Source organism: Patagioenas fasciata, chromosome 6, assembly GCF_037038585.1.
Source record: "Patagioenas fasciata isolate bPatFas1 chromosome 6, bPatFas1.hap1, whole genome shotgun sequence".
Taxonomy (NCBI): Eukaryota; Metazoa; Chordata; class Aves; order Columbiformes; family Columbidae; genus Patagioenas; species Patagioenas fasciata.
The window spans coordinates 21351010-21369053 of record NC_092525.1 but is presented as its reverse complement, the minus strand read 5'-3'; the positions used below and the strand labels follow the sequence as shown (position 1 = coordinate 21369053).

Genomic DNA, 18044 nt, shown 5'->3' with positions numbered 1-18044 from the left:
CCTGCCCCTCTCCTCAGCCAGCAGCTCCCACCCCTGGTCCCAGCTGCATCCATAAACTCCTAATCTCTGCCATATCTCTGATCATAAACATCGTGCAAGGCCTGGCATGGTGCTGCCCTGACCTCCCCTGCTGTGCTAAGGCCACCAGATAAAGCCATCTCAAGCTCCACATGGCACGAAACCTTCAATTTTTACAGAGCCCTCTTATCTTCTGAAACTCTGAGCAATCCTGCCTTTTATCACTGGGATGTGAGCCATTCTTCCTGCTTTATCAGTAGAAATTGCTGCTGCTGGACTGAGTGCAGGGGATGATGTATTGGCCTGAACATTAACTGACCTCTCTGTCTCCTTAAATGTTGTGCTTTTTCCTGCTGTGGGGCCATGGTCAGTCCTTGCCCAGGCCTGGCTCTGTCCCTGGGGCTGCAGAGTGACAGAGCAGGAGTGACTTGGGGATACGAGGGTGAGCTGCATCGCTGTGAAACACTGGGTGGTTTACATGCATTTGGGAGAGTGGCTGAACAGCTTTTTAATGCTCCCTGCACTACCTGTGTCTAAAAGGGCAGTGTATTTCTGCAGTCGCAGAGACTGCAGCAGAGAGAGAAATGAGAGATTTAGAATTACTTTTAATTAAATGCTGAAAGCTCATACAGAACCACGGAAGACCCTGTATGTTGGCTTTACCAGTTAGTGTAACGGATAAGGTTGTTATCTTTGAGTTAAGAACTCCTGTTTTGTCATTCTCTTGTAGTATTTCATGAGGTGATAAAATTTTTTGTCTGATTTATTAGGCAGAAATCAGTCCACTTAAAATGGACCTATTTCCAGGTTCTATAGGACAATCAGTAAGGCAAAGGGTCAGTAAAACACACCTCTCCAAACAAAGAGTTCAGCTTTACTCTGGCCAGCAGCAGAGCCAAGGGGTGAAAACAAACAGTGGCTGCTTAATCCCAGGCAGATTTTGACTCCAGCCATTCCATTGCAGCGGGCAGGTATCTCCAGACAGCTGTCAAATCCCAGCAGCTACAGCCCACCTCCGAGGGAAATGGTGATTTTTTTACAGGTAAGTAAGTACATTCGCAGCTGCTGGTGCTTCAAACTGCAGCCAGTGCTTGGCACTGCTCAGGTTTATTTCAAAACCATACGCAGCCTGACATAGAGGAGACCTTCTGCAAGCCACCTGGATTTCTTTTTAGACAAATAATCCCCTCTTGTAAGCCCTTCATTCTCCTGTGCTGCTTTCCTGGAAGTTTCCCTGTGTGACAAGATTATTTCTCCCCGAAGCGTGCAAGGTGTTTTTGTTCAAGCAGAAGTTTGCAGCCTGTAGCCGGGACGACATGCAGCAGCCTCTTGCACAGGATTCCTCATTTCGTTTTTGCTCATTATAGTCGATGCACCTTCTTGCCAGAGAAGTACTTCTTAGAGAAAGGAGAACCCTTCACAAATGCCAAAACTGTTGGAGTCCCAGCCTTTACAAAATACCTGTGAAGAGTAAAAGGAGTCCTTTGGCTTCCTTGTAGCTGGCCAAGTGTCACACAAAGTGAGCAACTACCACCCGGCTCAATAAAACCCGACCTCCCCAGGGCTGATAACAAGCTTTTCTGGTTATCAGCAGAGCCTTTCACAGCCAGGAGGAACATGTTATGAAACAAGTCCTCCCCCAACAGCTACTCTAATTAACCCGGCTGTTATTTTGCCTCTGGAAGGAGGTTTCTTTTGCAAGTGCCCTTATGCACGCTGCTGTTTTATGGACTGACAGTTCAGAGCAGCGGATCCAGAGCTCTGTGTTCTCCAGCTAGCTACAACATGGTGCAAGTTAATAGCACAGGCTTTACAATCGTTTTCTGGCTTCACAAACAGCAAATTCTTCTCGCTAAATAACCGCACAACACTTGAAAGTCTGAGCAAAGTTGTGCTGTGTGTTGTGTTGGGGGCTGCTTGCACAGCACTATTAACAGTGAGAGCATTGTTAACCTTCAACATGCTCTTTATATGCTGCTGCCTTTTTTTTAAATTTTAAGTACAACTGTGTAGATGGAATCTGAAATGGCCTTTTTGTGCTGCTGTTTGTGTGTAGCCCAACTCCCCTTCTCAACTCCATCCAGTCCTGGAAAGAGTCATTAATTTTTCTTTTGGGGGGGGAGGGGGGGGAAATCTAAGTTGCTAAAGCCAGGGACAAAATCCATGCAGTCCCACTGCTTCATGCCTTCCCCACTTAGAGATGCCAAGAATTAGGGTGATTAAATCAGGGAACAAACTGCACGTAAAGCTCCAAACGCATGCTGTTTGCCTTTGTGCTCTCTCTGGACACGAACAGGTACAGCCTCACCTTTGGTGCTGCAGCACCTGCAGCAACGTGTGTTCTGGGTTCAGCTCATACATTTCTGCTCTTTCTTCATCTTCAAAGTAGAGCTGAAAAAATTTGGAAGGGTTATTAAATACTAAAGATACATGAAGGCAAACTACCAAGCTGTTGAAAGTCTAGTAACTGCACACCAAGTATCGACTAGAGGTTTAGCATTAAGAGAACTGCTGTAGGTTGCACTGACCGTGGCGGATGCGAACCTCAGCAACGCAGAAGCTGGTTTGTGCGAACTCCCAGTCTGCCCCGTATTAACCAGCTCAGCTTCTTATGGCAGCGGCGTCAGGAAGGCAAAACACACTGCCTGGCCCTGTGCTTTACAAAGAAGCAACCCAAATCTACAGGCTGCTTTTTAACAGGTGAAACACAGCGGTGGTATGAGCTAAACTGAGTAGGTTTAAAGATATTTGAACAAAATAGAGCAAATTTAAGAGATTTGAATCCAGCAACTATGCCTTACACTGTATGTACACACAGAGCTATAATCCCAGTTTTTCATGTGGTAAAGTACACAGCCACTGTCCTTTTGGATCTGTGGCACATGTGACACTGAAGTGGAAAATGAAAAATAAACATCTGTACCCTTCTATGTACAATATCTGAAAAATGATCCAAACCCTCAGCAACCACAACCTACTCATATCCCACCTTTGCTAAAGTCTTAATAGACAAATACCATCACGATGTGATTCAGTGTTTAAATATCTCCAGTCAGTTCTGAAAACAATCTGTTTTTTAAATAATATTTTCTCATTGTACTGAGCAATTTCACAGCAATGCAGTTAAAAAGCCAGGCAGCCTACCAGCTCAGTGGTCTAAATCTTAATCATCATTACAAAGATGGGAATCTAAGCAATATCTATAAACACCTTCTATCAAGTACAATGTAAGCAAAAGACAAAATAACTTTCATTTTCATTAATGAATTCTGCATCCACATCAGCACATCTGGAAAATGTCTGAGTTTATAAGTGAATGCAGCTCTCCAGATCGTTATTTCACATCTGTGCACGGTAAACAGGTAATGATGCCATTGCTTTTATACATTCAAAGCTGCTCAATCTCACTCCAGGAAAAAACAAACAAACAAACAAAAAAATGCAACACAACAATCCTGAAAACGGAAGGAAAGTAAAACTTCTCACCTCAAGACTGCTGGGAAGGTATTTTCTTTCTAAATCCCAAGGAGGTAACTCAGCAAACATCACCATTAAATGATCAATAAACCTAAAGCCAAAATACACTCGTTTAGATTAGACAAAGTGTTCAGAGTTTCATTTGAACGATGGCAAAAGTACATTAGGAAATTAGACAACAGACTTGAAAGCAAGTTTAGATCACTAATAGTTTCTTCCCTTCAAACTCCTTGTGTTCTTAGTGAGACCAAGGCCCTATTGTAACCCATGCTATTGGTTTCAAACTTCAGCAGTGCAACTGCAGATTATTTGTAACTTTTCATTTTCACACTGAAAAAGACGTCAAAATAAACACCCTGTAATTTGTCTAAAATTGATTTTCCTTCTACATGGCCCCACCAGCACCACGCTTCATCAGATCAGAATGCTCAGAATGTGCTTGTCGGTCAGAGGCTTGTTTATTTTGGTACTTCAGGAGCGCTGGTGGCCAGTTTGTTCTAAAAACCCATTACTTCTTCCTTTGGTCATGAAAAGGCATAGTGAATGCTACCATAGAAGAACCACAACTTTACTAAGCTGCCTGCACTGTACTTTTAAGTCCTAAACTTAGTAGATCTGAGGAAAACGCATCTCCACACACATACAGAGGCAGAAAAGTTACAAATTCCAAGTTTGCCTGATATTGTAAGATCAGAAACTGAAGTTAACACTAAGAAAAGTGGAATTCCCACCTGCCAGTCACTTGCTTACAGTCCAAAAGGTCTGCAGCACTTCAGTCAGTCCGCTGCAAGCCCTAAGGAAAACTATGGGGTCACTGGTGGTTACAAGGTCCCTTCTGGAAGCTTTTTAGAGTTTTTAAATTTAATTCTCTTTCTGAGACCCTGTATTTGGAGAGCTTTGAAATAGCACCTTAATGAACCTCTGAAGTCCATGCACGCAGATGAGTCACTGGTATCACCGGCCACTGGTCTAAGCCAACACCGCGAGCCCCCTTGATCACACTGGCTAAATCTGGCACATATTTCTGTGCTATAAATTTACACAACATTCAGATTTTGGCCCTTGTATTTTAAAGTGTCATTTGTAAATCACAGAATAATTCAGGTTGTAAAGGACCTCAGGAGGTCATTTAGTGCAACCTCCTGCTCAAAAGCAGATTAAACCTCTAGAACTTCTTTATTCACACTTGCTGTCCTCATCCGCTTAAACGACTCCTTTATGCAGGAACACTGCTGACTGTGCATTTACCTGGATTGCTCATGAAAAGCCGCGATGAAGTCCGTTTGCTCATGCTCAGGGTACAGAAAGAGGACAGGCCAGATCAGGTTGCCATCAGCATCTAAGTGCACCTTTGCCCCCGTGGCATTGTCAGAGTGGAACCCATCTAAGGATATCTCAGCCAGGCCATCTGATATTTCCTCTTCTTCATTTGAAGGCTCATGAACCAGCTTGATATTTCTTTTCTAGAGGGGAGGGAGGAAGGAAAAAAAAAATTAGAAAAAAACCCAAAAACCAACCAAACCGCAAATAGGAATGGTGGGGAAAATAAGAGCAAAAGAATTAGCAATCCGTAAAAGGACAAATTATGTCATTATTAATGAGTGAGCTCTTAAACATGTCATCAAAAGCCTTCCTACAGTTACCAGACTCAGGTGACTAGTCTTCACAGTAGAATCCAGAACCTCAGTCAGACGCTCAGATTCCTTATAAAACAGACAAGAAGAGGTGGGAATCTGGAGGGGCCCACATGCTGAGAGAAGAGCCCGAGAAAATGTGTGGAGAGGGATGCATCTGAAACCCTGTTCCTTGGGACCCAGCAGGTGTAGCGTCAGGGTACAACTACCTGCACCAGCTCCTGAGAACATCCAGAGAACTGGAGGAAACTGACTGTTTTCTTTAAAAAGACAACTGCAGAAGAGGAGATCAGATTTTACGTAACAGTCTACAATATTTTAACATAGCCCAAACACTTGCTGAGGAAGGAGGGGATCCAGGATTGATTCTCTCCTCCACCCCTCTGGATGGTTATCTGCTATCCTTCCACTGAATAATGCTGATTGGCACTAAAGCAAGCAAGGTTCACTGGGCAGTGTGACACAACAGCCCAGCAGCCAGAGCACTCTCTGGGTGCTCAGTTCATCTGCTGACACTGAGTTTGTACCTTGCATTAGTTGTCACCTGAAATACGGAAACCTGGGAGCTGGGGCTAGAGCCACACAGATAAAGAGAATCATGGTTTTAACTCAGTTTTTTGGCTCTGGCCCTCAAAAGACTGTGTACAGGAACAAGCTCCTAGAGACAAACATGGGAGCTCTTAAGAAACCCAAGCAAAACAAAACCAAACCCCCTCACCAACCCACCTTTATTGCTGCAAGTAAAATTTCCTTCTGATGCTGCTCTTTCTTTTCCATCACCTTTGCTTTCCTTGCATCTCGCTCCGCAGCTCGCTACACATAAGAAAAGGTTGCATTGTGGTTACATATGGCAAGTCAATGCCTATCACTACTCTGCCCTTCCAATAAGTGGAAAAATCAGTTCAGATCCCCAGAAGGGTTCCCTCCAGCTCTTTCCCCATGCATCCCAATAACACACACTACACGGAACCACCACTCCGTTGTTTTTGGGGATATTAAACTACACAGAAACTTGTGCAGAGCACTCTTCAACCAAAGATCCCAAAGTATTTCTTGACACAAAGTAGGCAACAAGCACTGTAGATGCCAGACTGCCTTAATACTTACCTTTAATTTGTCAGCTTTAGCTCTCATTTCCACAAGCTTTTTCTCTTTTGGATCTATTCGCAAGCCCTCCTCGCACCATGCTATTGCTTCCAAGAAATTCTTCAGCTCCATGTGACAGAGAGCTCCTGGAAGGATTACGATTTTAAGTTTCTAGTATTGGAGTCAGTGTGCAACTACTACACAAAGCGATGGTTATAAACACAGCATTAGTCCGGTGTTTTCAAGAGGCTCACGCAGCAGCACACACTGTTGTCTTGCAGGGTCATGTTCAATCGTCAACTTCCAGCAGGTCAGCTGAGAAGAAAATCTAAAATATTTCAGCAGTTCTTACATAATTTGCTCAGTTAGTCACAGAACTCAGCAGAACAATGCTAGAAGTGTCCCTTACAAGCAAAATTTTATCATTAAATATAATGTATCAATATTTGTCTCATAAGGAAAAAGAAAGTGCCTGTTTCCATGGAGTGAGAAAGGCTGGGGAAAACAAAATGAAACAAACCAAAAACTGCTATTGTGGAAAACAGCTAAAGTCATGCTGTGCTCTAAAGAAACACGCCCAATGCTGCTTTGGCAGGTACAGAATCTGAAGAGCAAAGAGCAAAAAATAGAGTGTTTTTACTGAAAAACCAAAGCAAATGGAGAGTTCTGTTTTGAGGAGAAACAGTAACAACAAAACGAGATCTGTTACAATAACTGTTTAAATTTTCTGAAATGAATGCTGTCCTGAAGCAAAGTATGAATGCACACCCACAGTAATTTAAGGTTTATAAACACTGTTATTTAACACACAGAAACATGCAGCAAAACAAAGCGACATCCCACAACAGCGCTTCAGTGCTTGTAACAGTAAAAGCTGTTTTGGAACATGTTCCTTCCATGTGCTTTAACTCTTACCTCTTATGATGGCTTTGAGATGGGTAGGCTTGAGCTTTTTGGCTTGGATGGCATCGTTGAGAGCAGAACGATAGTTACCTACAAAGAATCACAGAACGGTTGGGGTTGGAAGTGACTTCTGGAGCAGGGTCACCAGAGCAGATCACACAAGATCACATCCAGGAGGGTTTTGAATGTGTCCAGAGAAGGAGACTCCACAACGTCTCTGGCAGCCTGTTCCAGGGCTCTGGCACCCTCAAAGTAAAGAAATTTGTCCTCATTTTCAGACGGAACCTCCTGTGTTTCAGTCTGTGCCAGCTGCCGCTCATCCTGTCGTTTGGCACCACTGAACAGTCTGGTCAGTTTCCATTTTCAGCAACACTGCTCAGAACTTTTCATTTACACTTAAAATCCAACCAGATCCAAAGGTGACAAAACAGCTCATGTGGAGACTCTGTAATTTGCCGTTTCTGTGAGGCAAGTGGAGGAAGAAAGAGCAAACTGAGAGCAAGAGGTGAAAGGATAAGAATCCATCAGACAGGTAAGAGCTGGGGCAGGATCATACAAACACAGAACACCAGGATGGAAGGGACCATAAGGATCATAGACTGGTTTGGGTTGGAAAGGACCTTCAAAGCTCATCTAGTCCAACCCCACTGCCATGAGCAGGGACATCTTCACCCAGCTCAGGTCACTCTGGACCTCTGACCCGTCTCCTCACCCAGGTGGAACTGCGCGGCCCCCCGGTTTGTGTGCAGCATGGCGTTCAGCTCTGCATCCTCACACCCCTTCTTCAGCCCCTCGCTGTAGGCGATGACCGCTTTTCTGTAGTCCTTCTCCCTGAAATATTCGTTCCCCTCGTTTTTGTACATCCTGGCCAGCTCTGCAGGGAAGAGAAGTGGGGACAGAGCCTGAGCGGGAGGGGGGCGCTGCTCCCCAAGCCCCCTCCCCCGGCCAGACCCGCGGGGACAGACCAGCAGGACCCCCCCCGGCCCCGGCCGCCCACCTGCGGGGCCCCGCTCCTCGTCGAAGAGCAGCGACTGCAGACAGGCCAGCTCGGGCTGCCGCGCCGCGTCGATCTCGGCCGGGCAGCGCTTCATGAACATGGGGATGGCCTCAAGCTCCTGCGGGGACACACACACCGGCCCTCAGCCCGGCCCAGGACCCCGCACCGGCTCCCCGTACCTACCCCCTGGCCCCACCGCCTCACCTGCTCCCAGGTGTCGGGGTGCAGAGCGCCCCGGTAACGCGCAGAACCCCCGTCCGGCCCGGCCGCCGCCATGCTGCTGATGCTGATGCTGCTGCTCCGCCCCGCTCCTTCCGACCGCCCCATCATGGCTCCTCTCGACCGCCCCGGCTGCTACCGACCTTTCCCGCTACTTCCGACCGCCCCGTCCATTCCTTCCGACGCCCCCCCCCGCTTCTACTAACCGCCCCCCGGCTCCTTCCCACCGCCCCGTCCGCTACTCAGCTCCTCCCCACCGTCCCCCGTTTCTACCTACCGCCCTGTCCACTCCTTCCGACGGCTCCCGGGTTCTCCCGACCGCTCCTTTCTTGCCCCGTCCCAACCGCCCCCCTCCCGCTCCTCCCGGCCCCCCAGCCTCAGGCCGCCTTTCAGCAGCCGATTTAGTTGGCATCTCCCATGGGGATGGCAGGTGGAGCTGGTTCTGCTCGGGACAGGGAGAAGGACCAGGTGAGCTCCTCAGGTCCAGGAGCACATGGGGCCACCACACAGCCCAACATGACAGCAGCCCCATGATACCCAAATCTCAGACCCCGGAGCTGCAGCACAAGGTGACTCTCTCAGAAGAGCTCCCTGTCCAGGGTGGGACAGCAAAGTCACAGAAGGGCCCATGAGATGATGCCACCACTTGGTGCTGCTGGAATGGTGATGATCTGTTCCTCAGGGGAACACCAGCATAGACAGCCCCACACTGCCACAGGCACATCCAAGTGGGATGTCACCACCCTGGGGGACAGGGTTACTACAGCCTAAAAGCAACAACATGGCCTCAACATTTTTACCCTCAGGCTTTGCAGGTCCCCAGACTTCACATTTCAATGTTTGGGTTTTTTTTGCAAAGATGTTCTACAACTCTGAGGCTGCATTCCTGACACCACACTGTCACCAGCCAAGCCTGGCAGATCCAGGCATCTCACCAGCTGGACTGACCTGCATGATTGCAGTGTGGATGTCCAACACCCTTCTTCATCGTAATTCCTGCAGATTAACAGCACTACAGCATTTCCAAGGTGAAGGAGGCTCTGGACTTCACCATTTTGCTTTAATTAAAACTGCATCCAGATTAATTTTCATGGAACCCAGGTGTCTGTAAAAACACGACACAGATAGAAGAAAGGCATCTTCCTTTCTCTCCTTCTTAAAATTCCTCATGCTGAGAACTCAGCACCTGAAAAGGGTGAGGGAAACCCTCCCATCCCTCCTCCTGCAGCCTCAGATGTTCTGTGCACCCAACACGACAGTCACCAGCCATCTGCCATGGACAGACAGTGAGGGGCTGACCTTGCCAATGCTCCCACAGCTGCACGAGGCTACACGTGCTGGCAAAAACAGCTCACAGAGGGAGAAATGTCCCCCAGCCCCATGGGGGAATGTGAGCCAACACCAGCTCACTCCCAGCACAGTTGTGAGACACCACAGCTGGCTCTGATGTGAGCTGGATGAGGCTCCGCTCACCCAGAGCCATTGCTGACAACCTGCACATCCTTAAAAAGGAACCAAGGCTGTTCAGAAGAAAGTGCAACAAACACAAGAGATTCAGAGTTTAAGGAACTTGTGCTTTACTCAGTAACTCAACAACACCTTCCTTGGTGAGGAATAGAACCTCACCAGCATTCTGATTCCAGACCTCAAAGACTGGGGGGTCCTCACAAACCCTCTTCCCAGCTACGATCACGTAGGGGTAACCCAGCTTGTTGGCGTCCTTTAGCCTTTTGCCGATGGTCAGCTGTGTCCTGTCATCCAGCACCGAGTCACCCGTGAGGTGTGGCAGCGCTTCAGCAAGGTCATTGTACAACCTGTCCAGCAGTGCACCTCCCTCCTCCTCCTCCTTGCTGCCTCTCTTTGGTGGGATGAAGCAGAGCTGGTAGGGTGTGATGAGGCTGGGCCAGCGGATGTTGTCCTCTGTAGAGAGCACCTCAATGGAGGCTGCAAGGATGCGAGTGACACCCAGGCCGTAGCAACCCATTTCTGCCAGCTGGGGTTTGTTCTCAGGGGAGCAGAAGACAGCATTGGAGATAGAGGAGTACCTGGTGCCCAGATAAAATGTGTGCCCCACTTCAATTCCTCTGGTCTGGGTGAGCTTTTCCCCACACGTGGGGCAAGACATTTGTTCCCCATTTAGCGTTTCCACGTTGGCCGCAAAATGTCCATCAGGGCACAGCACCAGCCTGTCCTCGCCGACGTCTGCCGGGAGCTGGAACTCATGGGACATGGTGCCACCAATGTTGCCTGTGGCCGCCCGCACTTTGACAAAGGGAAGGCCCAGGCGGTTGAAGAGGCTGCAGTAGGCATCGCACACCAGTTTGTAAGTCTGCCGAGCTGCCTCTTCAGAAGCGTCAAAGGTGTACATGTCCTTCATGTAGAACTCCCGGCTGCGCAGTAAGCCAAAGCGGGGCTTGGGCTCATCCCGAAACTTCCTGGTTATCTGGTAGAGGCGCAATGGGAGCTGCTTGTAGGACAGGTTGCTGTGAGCAGCCACCAGCTGCGTCACTGCCTCCTCATGCGTAGGGCCCAGGCAGTATCCCTTGCCGTGCCGGTCCTCCAGCCGGAAAAGCTCCATCCCCATCTTGTCCCAGCGGCCGCTGGCATGCCACAGCTCTGCTGAGCTCAGGCTGGGCATGTTAACCTTCTGCCCCCCCACAGCCTGCATCTCCTCATCCATCACCCGGATGAGCTTCTCCATGGCGCGGACGGTGGGCGGCAGGTAGTGGTAGCAGCCGGGGCTGGCAGGATGGATGAGCCCCGCTTGCAGCATCAGCTTCTGGCTTCGGCAGCTAAGCTCCCCGGCCCGGCCGTCGCATCCCACCTCCCCACCCGCCTGCAGGTTGAAGGGCTGGAAAAGCTGCGAGAGCAGCAGCCGCTTCGCCCTGCCCGGGGCTCCGTGCCGGGGCCTGCGGCCGCGCAGCGCCGGGAGCCGCCATCTTCTCAGCAAGGCCTCCATGGCGGGGCCGGGGACCCGGGGCCTGCAGCGGAGAGCGCTGACTGCAATGCGGGGAGTGCCCGGGGCGGGAACCGGGAGCTACCGATACAAGTGTGGAAAAACACGTGTGTACCCGCAAGCACCCCTTCCGGGTTATGGACAGAACCACGCCCACCCCCCCGCGGACACAACCAATAGGAAACACAATCCTCTATCACGTGGAGGCGGAGAAGACCAGGACTCTATGCTTCTGCCGCTATGGCCGGCGGCAGCGCGGGGTGTCTGCTTTGGGGTGGCACACGGCAGAGTGCGGGGACACTCGTGATGTCCCACCCAGCGTCGGGTCGCAGCATCTTCGTGGTCGCACGGTGCTCCCACGGGAGTGAATGAGCCCTTATTTTATTTAAAAGCGGTATTGGAAGAAATCTTCGTGATTCTTGTATAACGCAAAATACTAATGTACACTCCTGTTTACAAAGAGCTGGGAATGGGCAAAATCAAGGGATTAAAAGGGCACATTTTTCATGCTCCCGGGTGACTTGGGAGCATTAAAGTGGTTAAATAGTCGAGGGTGACTCAATGTCCCAGGGCACTCCCTCAGCATTACAGCATCAGAGCCAAGATCTGGCCCAATTTTCCTGGCTGCCAGGTAGCAACTTCACTCGCAGACTGGCCTTTTATGGTTTTGTCAGGCAATTACTTCTCCCTACATGATTTCTCACCACAATTAAACAAGAAATGCAAAAGCTGCCTGGGAGAAGCACTGTGGCTGCCTCGGAGGCTGGAGGAGCAGGACAGGTGCCTGGGTGCAGTATGTGAGTCCCACAGGACACCCCGTGCCATATTGCGTATCCCTTTGGCCATCCCCTTTTTGTCCAGAAAATGGAAGATTTTCACCTGTCAGTTCAGGACTGCTTCAGTTGCCTTTTCGAGCCACAGAAGCCAAGCATGTTTCCATCAGTGACTTATTGCCTGCTATGCTGATCAAAGGGACAAAAACATCTTGGATGCATTTGCTGGGACGGTGTTTTAACCAGGAGGGTTTAAAGCTGTACAAGACATGCGGTCTGTGGGGAAAGGTGATATCTCTTATTAAATCAGCAGACAGGACTGAATGTGGGGCTGAGCTCGGGGGTTTTGTGCCTGAAACTCTGTCTGTGCTCCTTATTTTTTCCAGCTGTGCTGGAGGAATCTAATAAAGGTCCTGCTGTCCCTCCAGCCTCTCACTGATCTGGTTGCCCACTGCTTTGCCGGGGGCTGATTTTTGCCATTTGGGCCAAACGTGTCTGCTCTGTGTGTGGCAGGGTTGTGGGTATCTGCTCTGTCTGAGATTCCCCTCATTGCCCCAGGAGGAAAAGCACTGAGGGTGGGGGAAGGTGAACAAAGGGCCCAAATCAGGCCCTGGCACAGCAGCGCTGAGTTATGCCCTTGCCAAAGCAATCAAAAGGGTCTGTTATAGAGAAGCTACAGTCCCGGATCCCCATCAGGATGGTGGAAAACGTTTATTTTCTTTCCAGCAGCACCAGGCCAGAGCTAGGGAAGAGAAGTCAGGGCAGGTGGGAGGCCAAGTCATTCAGCAGCTGAACCTTGCTCCGTCTTGTGGAGGATTTGCAGTTTGGGCTTGGAGTCTCCACACAGAGAGGTGACATGTCCCAATGGACCCTGGGCATGCTCTTATACAGCTTGTAGGGTTCGCGAGCCCACAGCTCTGACTCTCACACCTGGCTGACTTTCACAAATACTTTCATTCCCTCCAGTGATGTTGCCGATGCAGCAAATATGGTACGGCAGAGCACACAAGCACTAAAAGCTGCATTTTGTTACCCAAAGTGTGATTGGCAGGTTGGGCAGTTGCTTCACACTTTTTTGCAGATTAGAGATAATTTGTCCCTATGAAAGCTTAGTAAATGGTTGGATCAAGCCCTGAATATGTTGCATTAGCCAGACTGGGAACCTCCATTGCAATCAAGATCCCTGCCTTGACCCTGGCCCTGTCTGTTCCTGGGAGTGGACGTTCCCTGGGGAACAGGGATGCCGAGTGCCACGGTGACAGCTGCCACGGCAAGGGCTGCCACCATCCCTGCAGCCCCTGGGGACCAGAGGTCCCAGTGTGGGGCTGCACGGGCTTCTCAGGGACATGGGCAGCCAGGTGAGGCCACCAGCTGGGATGCATGGGGAGAGCTAGACTCACTGGTGTAGCTCCCCTCACCTCCCAGATCATCTGTGCCCACTGGAAAGCAGCTTCTTTCTGCACAGGATAGTATGGGACGCCCAGCTCAGGCTGGGAGCACCCTGGGTGGGAGCTGTGGGATGTGTGCTGCTCGTACCAGAGCTCGCTGGTGCCTTCCCAGTGCCCAGAAAACACAGAGCATGGAGTAGGACATGGAGCAGCAGATCCCCTTGTCCATCACCCTTCTTTACCCGGAGCCACAGCTGCCTGAGCGTGGGCTCAGCTTTGCGCTCCGGTTTTGCCTTGCAGGGGAAAGCACCAGCCTCTGGCTGGGCCAGAGCAGAGATGGCCTCCAGGCTTAATCAGCTGCCCCATTTCCAGTTCAAGGAGATAATGAAGAGCCGCAAATGCTGGGTAAGAGCTGGGTTTCACCTGCCCTCTGTGCACGTTTTCTGGGGGTGAGTGGTGCAGGCAGCACAAGCAGCAAAACCCAGCTCTGTTCTTATTCTCCTCCCACAGCAGGAAAGGCTGGGCCCAGGAAAATACAACATCAGGGACTTTCTGCAGGAGACACGTCCCTGCAGCCTCCGGGGAATTTGCGACACGAGGGAGCGGCGGTTCAGGGACAGCCGCAGGGTAAGCTGCACCCTGACACAGGAGGTGCTGGGGAATGGTGCCCACTGGCTCTGGGCTGGTTCCTCCAGAGAACAAGCCCTTTGCAAGGGTTAGGAGCTACTGTGGGTGCCATCTGCTCCTGCTGGGCTGGGGACTGTTCCCAGTCACCCACTCCTCCTGCAGGACTGTGTCCCTGGCCCTGGCACGTACGGCCCTGGAGGGAACCCCTACACCTGCCTCGAGGAGAGGGACAAGCGCTCGGCCGGCACACGAGGGCTGATGGACAGTGGGACAGCGAAGTGTGCCCTGCCAGCAGCCATGGCAAGTCCTGCCCCTCTCCCTGGGGACACACTGGTGGGGTGACCCTGTCCCACACTCATTGCAGTCCCTGTCACCTTTCCCCATCCCTCAGGGCAGCGGCCTGGGACCTGGCACCTACCACCTGAAGAGCAGCATTAATGTGGGGCTGCAGCGGGTGCGCAGCCCCGGCCAGACCTTCTCGGGGGACAGGAGAAAGCCCGCTGATGGTGGACATCATGCTTTGGAGGTGTGTTGCCCGGGGATCATCCAGTGGACGGGGTTTCTCAGGGAGCTGTGGCATTGCCAACACACTGTGAGAGGGATGCATCTGTCCCACTTGGATTTTGCGCTTTGACTTCCCTTGAATCCAGGGATTGATCACAGAGTCATAAAATGGTTTGGGTTGGAAGGCATCTTCAAAGGTCACCTCATCCAACCACCCTGCAATGAGCAGGGACATCTCCACTCAAATCAGGTTAATGGATGGTGTGCCCCCAGAGACCACCAGCAGCTTAGCCTCTCGCACCATTCCCTTGTCCTGGCAGAGACGCACCAAGCCGAGCACCAGCACTGTCAGGAGTTTCTTGGACGAGCTGATGTTGAGCGAGAACAAGAAGAAAGGGTGCTTCAGCACCATGCCGAGGAACCCAGGCTGCCCCACGGAGAGGATCTTCTGGGCCACGCTCAGCCAGTGCCCAAAGGAGACGGTCAGGGGGGACATGGACATATTACATGGACAGGGTGTCACCAGCATCCCCAGCAGTGCAGCGGGTGCCTGCAGTGGGGATGTGTTAGGCCCTGGGGGGATGGATGGGTGGGTGGTTGGATGGATGAGTGGGCAGCTCTCCAACTTTGTGCACCTCTTTTTACAAGCAAACTGAAGCATAACAGGTTTCTTTCTGTTCAGTATGCAGTGGGGCCGGGCTCATATAACCCGAAGCCCATTGAGGGATCGGTGTACTCCAACCAGCCTCCATTCTGGACGTCTGCCAAGAGGTTTGACAGAAAGTCCTACCACCTCTTTACTGGGAACGAGGTGAGTGAACAGACAAGGGAGTGAGAGAGGGACACAGGAACAGTCAGACTCTGAGCTTCCTCCATCACCATCTCCAATCCATGACCAGCACACCCAGCAGAGGGTGAAAGTCTGAGCCGAAGGAAGGGTGAGAACTCCTCACCAGCTGAAGGTTAGGTGTGTCCTCTGAAGGGGAGCAGCACCCCAGCAGAAGTCCCACATCAGGTGGCCATCTGCGATAGAAGGCAGGCTTGAGCTCAGGAGGTGCTTTTGTCTCTCCATTATCAAGAAAACTTGGGTGACTTGGCCACATGCTTATCCTTTAGAGAGGAGATGAGTCCCTCTCTGGGTGCTGTCATTCTTCCCCAGAACAGGTTGCTAAAGAATAAACAGTGACTAAGGCCCAGTGTCCTGCTAGGTGAAGGGGAAGGTGCCCCCTGCATACAGCAGCATGCTGGGCACCCACTGCTGAGCACACGCTGCCCAGAGGTGGGTGAGCTCAGCAGTGACCATGTTATCTCTGCTGCATCCTTGGGCCTTTGCCCTTTTCAGGGGATGCTCAGACAGCTCTTCCCATTAGTTCTGCTCCACACCAGCTGCAAGCAAGCGGATGCACTTCATGAATGAGGGCAGCTGGGTCTGAGTCCTTTTCGGTGCCAGGAGCTCTTTGTATCCTCCCAGAAAGTCATATTTTGCTGCTTGAAAGCCGGTTTTTCCTCTAGCAGCATGAGCAGCATGTTGCAGAGCCAGCGCTAGTGTGAGCCCTTCCCTTAATACCTGTTCCTGGAGCCATATTCATCTTGGCAGCTTTCCCATGGAGAGCCAGAACAAAGCCTGAAGGGCTCAAAGCAGGGAGGGAAAGCTTTAGTCTGAAATAGTTCGCCTTGGCTGGGGACGAGGAGCAGGCTTCCATGTGGCTTCTCTCCTTGATCCAGCTGAGTGTAGGACAGGCAACTTGAGAGAGGTCAAGGATGAAGACATGTTCGTAATTGCTGGGGGAACTTGACAGATTAGATTTCAGTGGGGAGGTTGCGACACGGCAGCCCTTGACTACAGTGAGCAGTAGGCGTCTGACAAGCGTGCTGAAGCCCACAGAGCTAATTGACTTCTTAGCAGACCACTGTGATGAGAGGAACTGCTAATGAAGGGAAGTGGCTGGGTTAACACCAATTAGTGTCTCTTCTCCTCCCTCCCCTGACTTGGTTAAGAAATGCCACCTATTATTGTATTTTTTGCAACTGAAGGCCTGCCCATGTGAAGGCACCACCTGCTTTTGCGTCCCTCCTGCTGTCTCTGGTTGGGAAATCACATGAGACCTTCTCCTTCCAGAACCGTGTGGGTGTTGGTCGCTACGACATCACCAAGCATGAAAAATACCCTCAGAATGTGAGATACCAGTCCCTGTACCGATATGATGTACAGAGGTACCTGAGCGACTTGAAGCGTGATGCCTACTTGCTGTAAGTCTGACCGAGAAGTAGGGTGTAGATTTCACACTGGCTTACAGGAAAATCGTCTAAAGCAGCTCTGAGGAGACTCTGCACGCTACTCTCACAGCTGATGTGAGATGGGATGATTGTGTGGTCAAAGCACTGAGTGGTTGTTGCATCTTGCAAAATGTGATTTGTCTGCAGTGAAGGTGTAGGCAAATAGTTTCCATCGACTTAGAGGGGGCAGCTTGTCTGTCTCCACTCATTCCCAGTGCCAGCAACAGCCCTGAACAAAAATCCCCTTTCTCAGGCTGTGCCTTGGTTTACCCATCCAAGGAAGGAAGATAACAAGGCTCACTTCCACCACAAAGGGCTTTGAAATCGCTGGTGTGAAAGCCCTGTGAAGCAGTTTTGATCTCTGCTAATGAGAGGCCTGGGGACAGCCATCGGCTCTCACCTTTGCTTGTGGCCGAGATGAGCAAAGTGCTGCCATGGCACTGTGAGTTGGCAGCTCTGCAAAGGTCTGTCTTGATCTCCAGAGAGTAATTAGGAACCGGGCTTGGCTGAATACAACTCGGCAACTTTCAGTGGGGCAGCCACAAGTTAGATATCCTATGATGGAGAAAGCATCTTAAAATCTAGCTTTCAGTATTGCCTGCCTTTGGTAATTTTGCAGTTCCAGGAGGAATTTAAAAAAATCTGAACAGTGAGCAGGACTTGGAATTCAAATGCGTCTCTCCGATCAAACAACACTAGCTCCAAAATCACTTTTTGGGCTATAGCTGTGCTTTCTAGGGAATAGGCAGGTTTTTAAGAGCTCTGTTCACCTCCGTACTCATTAAGACTGAGATTAAACCAGCCGATAATTTGAGCCCACTGAGTCGCATCCTCTTTCCACAGTGAGCGGCTCAAGCCTGTTGCTAAAACCAACTGGAGTGATTTGATTTCTGCTCCACGATGTCCAGATACCTCTGAAGAACTCACTACTGTTTTCCAAACATAAGATGTTGCTGGGAAGCTCAAATCAGTGAGTAAATGCCACATGCCAGCGGATGAGATGGGGTAGATGAAAATATTCACAGCGTGCTGCCATGCAACTCAAGGGATGGGAAACAACTCAAGTCTTCTCCTGTGGCAATAAAACACTTTAAGACAACCAGCAGTCTAACTTTTCTGTTGAGGAATTAATTATTTCCACCTTGGCCTTCACAAAAAGATAATTAGGTTAAACCTTGGTTAACA

General features: G+C 50.4%; 3 protein-coding genes across 3 annotated transcripts; 1 reads left to right on the top strand and 2 right to left on the bottom strand.

The window, feature by feature from the left end:
• Positions 1 to 603: 603 nt before the first annotated feature.
• Positions 604 to 8460, bottom strand: TTC4 (tetratricopeptide repeat domain 4). Its single transcript, XM_065842686.2, has 10 exons — positions 8320 to 8460; positions 8116 to 8233; positions 7831 to 7992; positions 7131 to 7208; positions 6237 to 6361; positions 5856 to 5942; positions 4744 to 4958; positions 3505 to 3586; positions 2327 to 2409; positions 604 to 1479 (listed from the first exon to the last, which is right to left on the bottom strand). Exons 1-10 carry the CDS (start codon positions 8443 to 8445, stop codon positions 1380 to 1382), a joined length of 1176 nt encoding a protein of 391 aa, XP_065698758.2. The 5' UTR covers positions 8446 to 8460; the 3' UTR covers positions 604 to 1379.
• Positions 8461 to 9887: 1427 nt separating this feature from the next.
• On the bottom strand, positions 9888 to 11413 carry PARS2 (prolyl-tRNA synthetase 2, mitochondrial). Its single transcript, XM_065842384.2, has one exon. It carries the CDS (start codon positions 11291 to 11293, stop codon positions 9896 to 9898), a length of 1398 nt encoding a protein of 465 aa, XP_065698456.1. The 5' UTR covers positions 11294 to 11413; the 3' UTR covers positions 9888 to 9895.
• A 1996-nt stretch (positions 11414 to 13409) lies between these two features.
• Positions 13410 to 17805, top strand: CIMAP2 (ciliary microtubule associated protein 2). The gene is made up of 10 exons (XM_071809862.1): positions 13410 to 13421; positions 13752 to 13856; positions 13962 to 14078; positions 14241 to 14378; positions 14470 to 14636; positions 14833 to 15064; positions 15265 to 15393; positions 16095 to 16127; positions 16702 to 16832; positions 17703 to 17805. Exons 1-10 carry the CDS (start codon positions 13410 to 13412, stop codon positions 17803 to 17805), a joined length of 1167 nt encoding a protein of 388 aa, XP_071665963.1.
• Positions 17806 to 18044: the final 239 nt, after the last annotated feature.

Bases quoted from the DNA above. Each gene is read 5' to 3' on its own strand.
- TTC4 (XM_065842686.2), bottom strand. From the start codon at position 8,445: ATGATGGGGCGGTCGGAAGGAGCGGGGCGGAGCAGCAGCATCAGCATC. The intron at 6,362-7,130 runs GTAAGAGTTAAA...TAATCCTTCCAG, and splicing joins TCTCAAAGCCATCATAAGAG to GAGCTCTCTGTCACATGGAG. The intron at 5,943-6,236 runs GTAAGTATTAAG...TCTTATGTGTAG, and splicing joins CTAAAGCTGACAAATTAAAG to CGAGCTGCGGAGCGAGATGC.
- CIMAP2 (XM_071809862.1), top strand. The intron at 14,079-14,240 runs GTAAGCTGCACC...CTCCTCCTGCAG, and splicing joins GGTTCAGGGACAGCCGCAGG to GACTGTGTCCCTGGCCCTGG. The intron at 16,128-16,701 runs GTGTGAGCCCTT...TTCTCCTTCCAG, and splicing joins ATGTTGCAGAGCCAGCGCTA to AACCGTGTGGGTGTTGGTCG.
- PARS2 (XM_065842384.2), bottom strand. From the start codon at position 11,293: ATGGAGGCCTTGCTGAGAAGATGGCGGCTCCCGGCGCTGCGCGGCCGC.